Source organism: Grammomys surdaster, unplaced genomic scaffold (assembly GCF_004785775.1).
Source record: "Grammomys surdaster isolate TR1022 unplaced genomic scaffold, NIH_TR_1.0 125098, whole genome shotgun sequence".
Classification (NCBI taxonomy): Eukaryota; Metazoa; Chordata; class Mammalia; order Rodentia; family Muridae; genus Grammomys; species Grammomys surdaster.
The window spans coordinates 783,106-791,638 of record NW_021620001.1 but is presented as its reverse complement, the minus strand read 5'-3'; the positions used below and the strand labels follow the sequence as shown (position 1 = coordinate 791,638).

Here is an 8,533-nt window from a genome sequence, read left to right as displayed (position 1 = left end):
TCGTGTACTTGCCTTGTTACCGCACTGGTCACTGGTTACCTTGGTGGGTAGTCATTTATAGAGCTAAATGATCTTCATGAAGACTGTGGAACTGTCTTGAGTTAGTGATAAATAAGAGCTGAAAATTTTGATGTGATATAATTTAATTTGAATCCCTTCAATCATGCAGCAAGTTTTATTGAGTTTGTGATGTGTTCATTAGCATCTCCATTGGTATAGATCCCAGCCCTGGGGTTAGCTAGCTGCATGATTCAGGCCTAACCAGAATACTCAAAGCTGGTTTCTGTGCTGACAGAATTGGCAGTACTACAGCCCACCTCTGCCTTGTTATGAAGGGTAAGCTGCATTGGCATGTACAGGGAGTGCTACATCTTTGTTCCTCCTTTTCCTTGTCTCTGTTTTTGTCCTTAAGATTTTGTGCTGGGTGCCACTGGAAAATGTAAAAGGACCTTGACATTAAAGATCTAAAATTTTAAAGTCAAATAGTAGTAGGGCCACAAGAGAACTCTCTGAGGTTTTCTGGATTGACACACCAGAGAGGTGGAATGAAGTATTGAGTGTCACACAGCAGTAGGCTTTTCTTCTAAAGCCTGAAGGCCCCACTGTGAACACTCTTCTGAGGAAGGCTGCTTTGCTGCAGAATTCTTCCCTTCTCATTGCGGGGCTGTGCAGGTGTGAGCTTGCTGCCCCTGCTGTGCACAGCCCTCAAGTGTGTTTGAGGCTTTCTGTATACATTGACCCCAACCCATCTCTCCACGTGCAGGAAGGGTGGACAGACTGACAACGATGTTTTTATCCTTTTCTATCGCAGCCCAGGAGTTAAAGTCACTGTTTGAAAAAAAATCCCTCAAAGAGAAGTCTCCAAGTTCGGGCAAGCAGTCCATCTTGTCTGTACGCCTGGAGCAGTGCCCTCTGCAGCTGAACAACCCCTTTAATGAGTACTCCAAGTTTGATGGCAAGGTAAGTTCAAAAGTAAAAAGGCTTCACCCCTTAAGACTGAGGAGGTTGATGTTGGCATTACTATTTTTATTGGATTTAGGTTTAAGACTGCCTCAGTTATTATAGAGCACCACATTTTTAAGACCATAGATGTAAAAAGGCAAAAGCATGGGCTCGCTCTTCCCAGAGTGATATTTAGAAGGGTTAACGCCTGAGTCTGGCATGCTCCCTCTTTGCTTCTCTGTTCTTAGAGTCCAGGACTGCTTTCATTTTCCAAGATGCATATTTTGCACACATGTAAAGAAAATATATGTAAATAAAGCCGAATATGATGGTATATACCCAGAATTCTAACACTCAGTACGCCAAAACAGTTAGAAGCTGGCCTGAGCTATATACATTGCAAGCACTTGTCTCTAAAGCCAAATTAAAAAATGCCCCTCTCTGTCACCTACCCTACACACACACACACACACACACACACACACACACACACACACACACGGGTAGAAGCAAAGGGACGGCTGGATGTCCCTATTTCTTTACCTGTTTCATCTCCGTGTACTTGGGAGGGCGGACTGGGTAGACGGATGATGAGCTGTGTTTTGAAAGTGGGTCTGGAGGTGGTTTGCATTGTCCTGTCCATTGTCTACAACTGCAGAAACTGTGAGATCTTTCCTTGTGAAAAGACCTAAGCCATTTCTAGGCCATTGCATTTTGGTCTTTCACTCTTGGGGGATCTTGTTGGATACTGACAGGGATGGTGACTTTTATTTTTCCCTCCCATTTGTAGTAATAATTTGGTGTTATAAAATTTTTCTAGTGTTTCTTCTAGAAAAAGGCCACTGTTTCAGGAGGATCCTGGTGATGTTCTGAGCCTCAGTTCTGAACTGAGTGGGGCCCTTTTTAGGAGACAGTTGATTTTTTAATTTATTGCGACTGTGTTTGCTGCCTGGCAGTGGTGTGGGGTGCTGAGTGATAGCTTGCTGCCTAGAGGGGTCGTATGTGATTTATCTCATTTCAGCACCATTGCAGTTAATAAATGGCAGTGCTTTGCTCATGTTTGCATTTTTCTTCCTCACTTGGTAATTCTGTCAGTTATTATCTTTGAGTAAAGAGATCTTTTTCTCTGGAAACATCTTACCTTCTTCCATAGGTGGGAGTCAGCACATGGCCATCAGCACTAAGGCTGTTGCTGTCTGAGGGTGGAGAACAAGAACTAGAAACAAAGCACATGAGTAACATTCAGGCCTTCAGGTGCTCCAGAGCTCCTCCAGAAAACACCCCAGAGCACATCCAGTCCTTTTAGATTGCATTGCTCTGAGCTTCTATTTAGTCGACCCATGATACCCAGGGATGTGGAAAGTAGGAAAAGGAAGGAAGGTTCCCCAGGATCCTGGAATGTCTCCAGCTGCACTGCTGAGGATGCATTTAGATGGGTGAGAAGCTCTTCTGAGGTGGGATGTGAGAGTTCCCGTAGCTGATGCAGTCCCATTGTTTGATGATGAAGGATAGAATAGATAATGTGTGCTTCCAGGCCAACTTAGTTCAATTCCATTCCAAGCTAGTTCAGACTTCACAAAAATAATGCATTCCTGGATTTCCTACTCCCCATCAGCCAGGTTTGGAATTGTCAGAGTTGTGAGCACTGGGTGGTACAGGCAGCTGACTTCTGAAAGCTAGGGAGATGTTATTTCCTCAGTCACACTTGAAGTTTTGTTGGATGTGTGTTTATGTTTAAGTTGCCCTATGGTTTGTCATCATAGGCCTTTTGGTAGTCCATAGAGAGTGAGCATTGATTAAGAAGGATTTATATATCGATAAGTCTATCTTACAATGCCTGCTGTTTTATTATTACCCCATATATTACGGTGCTAAAATACAATTAAACCCTTGTTCTCATCTGTTATTTAATATTGATGCATTTGGCAGATATGTAATGAAAGTGGCTAATATTTGAAGGATATTGTACTGTACATATTAAATCAGTCTTTATCTTTGTGAAAGGCATCAATATGATAGTCAATGGCATCTCAGTGATTAATAGAGAATTATACTTGAGTCAAGCCTTTTTGTAACCTAGAAATTAAAATGACTATTCAAATAACACCTCAAAAAGATCAAATTAGCATTTTGTGATTACATAATAATGGGATTGTAGTCGTGCTAACAGCGCCACGGCTGCCTCCAGAGTTGAGAGCATGTCAGCCCCTGGATAATAAAGCCTTTCTGTACAAGTCAGCTTTAATCATTTCCAGACTGATTCTTCCCATAAATCATCTGACATTCAGTACTAAATTTTTGTTACTGTTGTAACTTAAAATTATTTTATTTTTATTCAGCTCATATTTAAGAAATGAAATGAGTATTCTGTCTTAACGGTTCATCATCTTGTTATTGGGACTACATGTTTTTGCCTCAAATGTAACAGTTTTTCTTGTGTTTAATACTGTATATGAATATGTAAATAAATGTCTTGTATAATTACCTGTATATAAATATATATGTATTTGCAAAGAATTTTTAAAGCCACTAAAACATGTACAGTGTTTCGTTTTCTTTTTACAAATATTCATGATGCTCTCTTTGGGAATAGTGCCTGCCTTATTTACATAATTAACTGAGTAGCTTAGGTCTCCTGGGCAAATGGTACATAATCGGGGAGAGAAGGGGACAGGAAGAGTTTGGGGTCTAATTAAATATGCTAAAAAACTACTTAATTATGTATTTCCTCAAGAGACTAGTGGCTGTGCACTCTGTGTCCTCAGGATGCTGCTGTGTCGGCTTTGAAGAAAGGATTTGTTTCGGGTGTGGAGTTAGACTCTTGTGGTAGTTAAGCAAGCATAGCTGGTGTCTAACAGCTGCAGACGTGAGTTGTTGGTTTTAGTGAGTCTAATCTCAGCATTTTTCCTAAATGACAGTAGTTTCAAATAATTTTGATTCCTGTAGTTAGCTAATAATTTATAAAAAATATTTTGAGGCTAATACATTTTTAGAGCATAAAGTTGGGAGGTCTGTACTTAGTTACGGTTTTGACAGTTTGGAGGGAGGGGCATGCCAGGCTTATAATGTTTATACTGTCTGTGGTCAATAGATGGTGGTGTCTGTGACTTGATTGGGATCTGTAGATTGTCTGTTTCCGAGCGTTTCAGAGAGGTTCAAGGCAGGCTCCAAGGAGCTGTAGGTGACACTTGGTCTGCTGAGACACAATCCAGCTTAGCATCTGCATGAATGAATTCTATTTTTGTTTGGTTTTGGGCGTGTGGGAGTGGGAGGAGTGGTGTTTTCTGAGGAGAGACTCTGGGCTTCCTGTGTGATGGAGAGGTACTCTGCCATTGAGCTACCACTCTGGCGACTGTTAGAGACAACCTCTGTGAAACCTTCATAAAACACAACCTCTGCTGTAGGTTGAGGTCAGAAACTTCTGTTTTCACTTTAGGGGATGTGAGCTCTGCTTGGAGATGCTTGATGAGGAGGATGAGGGTGGGCTCTGGGGGAGGCCGTGGGTTAAGTGTCCTGGAGGTGCTGTGTCATGCCCAATCAAGTTGTTAGAGGGTGAACCAAGGGTTTCTTACACACACACACATGCTAAACATATGTTCAACCACAGGGCTGCATTCTTGGCTCCAACTTTATGTTTAGAGAATGGATTTAAGCCAGGTGTGGTGGCACACTCCTTTAATCCTAGCACTCAGGAGGCAGAGGCACCCTTTTGATGATGCTTTAGGCATAGGAAGAACAAGATAATTATTTATTTATTTGCTTGCTTACTTCTCATTTATTTGGAAGGTAATGGCTACTAAAAATCAGTTGGAAAGATAGTTGTGCATTGGCAATTGCTTGGCAGTTGTAATAAAACATTAGGTATTCTACCTACTGTGACATAGCTAAATACTATTCCTTAAATGTGAGAGTGCATTATTTGCCTAGACAAAGGCTTAAAAAAGCAAAAGAGGGCTGGTTCCCACCAACAGCTGTGACTTTGATTGTGTTAACTTGTTAGAAAGTAGCCACTTCTCAGTTAGAAACTGTTTTAACGGGAAACTGCAGGGTGTGGGGGAGGGGATAATTCACAACTGCTAATTGCTTGGCTGTTAATTTTCATAAGTGTTGATAGAAGCAGTTCCTTAAATTAAACTTTGTTTAAAATGTATCAGGGGAAATATTCCACAATGTCGAGCCTGAAGTGAAAATTAATATGAATGCCGTGGCAATTAACACATACTGGTTAATAGCTTTTAGCAGCATTTTGGGATGATAGTCCTTAAATACATTTTTGCATGCTGCTCTTGTTTCAGCATTGTTCTAGTGGATGTCTGGGTAATTATGAACAAATGTTTCCTATAATCATTGGCATTTAATAGCTCTCTTCAAAGAAAGTCACTTGAAACTTTTACAGAAAAGAATGACGTCACAAAGAAATGTTATACACTTAGAAAAGGTCAATGAATTGAAACCATGTTTTGAATAAACAGCTGGGCTGGGCAGGTGGCTTAATGGTTAGTGATTAGGAGCACTGGCTGTTCTTGCAGAGGACCTGAGGACCCAGGTTCCATTCTTAATACCCATATGGCAGCTTACAACTGTCTGTAACTCTAGTTTCAGGGGTGCACAGCTATATACATCAAATAAAAATAAATATTAAAAACAAAAGCAGTCATAGAATAAAGGGCTCCTCATCTGAAGTTGGGAATTTTGCTATTATTATGGGAATGAGTCCTTCTAATGTATTAAGTTACTTTAGCTTCAGAATATTTTCTAAAATCGTGATAGTTTGGGTTTTTAGTGTTGGCTGTCTTTCTCTCCAGTAGTGGCCTTGAATTAAGAGCCCTTTGTCCTTCCTTTTCTTCCATCTGCTGAAGTGGCCTGTCCACCCTTCCTCTCCTACCCCAGGGAAATAAGAGAAGCTAAGAATGAAGTTGGCTGTATTGTTACCCTCTTCTCACACATATTGCACCCCTCTTTTAATAAGGGGTCTCCTGAGGTCAACAGTAAGTTCCCAGCCAGAGACAAGCACAGGGTGACTTAGGGCATTTTTAGGAGATGTCTTATTCTTTTGTTGACTTTCTTCTGCATACTCTGTATCTGTCTGTCTGTCTGTCTATCTATCCATCTATTTATTTTTTGAGGCATGGTTTCTGTCCTTGGCTGTCCTGGAACTAACTCTGGAGTATCTGGAAACTCATGTAGACCAGACTGGCCTTGAACTCATAGAGATCTACTTGATTCTGCCTACCAAGTGTTGGGACTAAAGGTATGCGCCTCCACATCTGTCTTTATATACTTTTTTTTTTTTAAATGAAGAATAAAGCACCAACATATCAGTGGTTATTCACTTAGTGACTTCTTTCTGTGTCTGTATTTTCTAGCCTTCCTTTCCTTTCTTTCTTTTTTTTCTTCCTTCCTTTCTTTCTTTCTTTTTTTTTTTTTTGTTTTTTTTTTTTTGTTTTTCGAGACAGGGTTTCTTGTATAGCCCAGGCTGTCCTGGAACTCACTCTGTAGACCAGGCTGTCCTGGAACTCAGAAGTCTGCCTGCCTCTGCCTCCCAAGTGCTGGGATTAAAGGCGTGCACCACCACTGCCCGGCTTAGCCTTCCTTTTCATAGACCAGAATTTGTTAGTCCATTCCTAAAGTGTGTCAGCTCCTTACTACTTTTCCTATTTAATAGTGTACTAATAGAGTTATCAGCTTTGTTAGTTATCTTTTTTTATTCATTTTGGTTTTTCAAGACAGGGTTTCTGTGTGAAGTCCTGGCTGTCCTGATACTCACTCTGTAAACCAGGCTGGCCTTGAATTTAGAGATCTACCTGCCTCTGGCTTCTAAGTGCTGGGATTAAAGGTGTGCGCCACCACTACCCAACTCATTAGTCATCTTTCAATGAGATAAATCCCCTTTATCATCTGAATGCCTCAGCCTCCCAAGTGCTGGTTGTACAGGCATGAACCCCTATCCTTGTGTTTATGTTCATAAAACAAAGTTAATGGTAAATGTGGTATTGTGACCATTCAGTTGAGAGGATATATGCTTGGTAAAGTGTCTGGTCATGGCCTGTTCTCAGAGGTGTATAGTTTACTTTCTTCACATTCATTTACTTTCTATGTAGAGGTCCAAGTGTGTAGCAACATTTGAGATTGGATAGTGGTGAGGACGTAGACCTGACTTCTGATGTGTGGGCTTCTTCCCTTGGGGGCAGGGAATAGATGTGGGACTATCTATTTCACTTGAATGATAGCACAGCCCCAGTGAGGAGGGTCTGAAGAACTGGAAGAAGTGGAGGCTGTATAATTGGAACCCAAGGTTGAGACAGCAAATGAGGTTGCTGAGGCAGAAGTGTTCTCTTTAACCTAGAGGCACTGAGAGCCTTGAATGAGTTCAGATGGAGCCTTGAGGTAAGCCAATGTATGCCCAAGCTCGTGCATGTGTGCACACATGCGTGTGTGAGTTTGTGTGTGTGTCTTAAGGGGGAGGGTTTGTTAAACCCACATGCTAAGGAAGTGTGCCACTAAGCTTTTCCCACAGCCCTTCAGTTGTGTGTACCAGACGGTCACTGGGGGTCTGCTAGACAGTGTATGCAAGGACAGAGGGGCCAATCAAGAAAGTCTCACCTCTGTGAAAGGTGAGTGGGCGGGGCAATGGGCTTAGTCAGTGATGGGATTGGAGGTGCATTCAAGTGATGTCTAGTATATAAAAATGGTTAGACTCCATGGTTGATGTGTAGGGAGATAGAACAGTATCACTTAAGAAAATAAGTTGATAGTAATTCTTGGATGGTAGCAAACTAAGATGTCACGTGCAGCTTTGTTTCTGGTCTACTGAGGTTGCGGTTAAAGCACTCCCTCTCCTTAATGACCCTAGGTTAGTAGAGGTAGTCTGGCGGGATGCATTCTTAGCTCTGTGGTACCAGGGAAAGCCTAGGAAACAGCCCTTACTACTGCTAACAGCTGATGGTGGCATCTTTGACCTCACCTTGCTCACATGAATTGCAGTAGATATTCTTGTTTCTCAAAGCTCGAGGCCCAGAATTACTTATGTTATGTATGTGAACATACTGATGTTGAGATCTGCAGCCAGAGCAGAGTCTAGAGATTACAGTCACTGCTTTTGTCCTGGTGGTCCAGCTGGTCTTGAACTTGTTAGGTCAGGTGATACTCCTGTCCTCGTCTTCTACACACACATTATTTAGTATTGATTAGGTATGTACTCCCCTACCCTGATGAATTTTCATTCTTTAAATTGTTTTTTATTTTTTGAGATTATAATACCATCACATCACTTTCCATTTCCTTAATGTTCTTTCTTAAAGCTATTCATGTTAACAAAAGTAGAGCCAGAAGACCATGTGTTGATAGGAACACAGATACAGAGTCTCTTCCTGTGTGTTAGCCGTGACTGTGCCGTTCTTTCTCTGGGCTCTTCACTTGGAGTTTCTCACCTGTGAGTGTTGTGTTTTTCATATCTGTAGTTCCATGATAATGGATAATAGTGGTGTATAGAGGGTTGTAAATGAAAATTTTTGAATTCTTGAAAAGTTGGTGTGTGCATGTGCATACTGTGTGTTGTGGCCCAGGGTTTGTTACCTCATTTTACAGATGA

General features: G+C 41.4%; 1 protein-coding gene across 5 annotated transcripts in view; it reads left to right on the top strand.

Annotated features, from left to right (window-relative positions):
- Positions 1-8,533, top strand: part of Mapkap1 (MAPK associated protein 1) — a 203,429-nt gene that overhangs the window by 29,723 nt on the left and 165,173 nt on the right. For all 5 annotated transcript variants that reach the window (XM_028785078.1, XM_028785077.1, XM_028785079.1 and 2 more), the window contains one exon: positions 812-960. In XM_028785078.1, the coding sequence (XP_028640911.1) occupies positions 812-960 (149 nt within the window). The remainder of the gene's footprint in view (positions 1-811; positions 961-8,533) is intronic.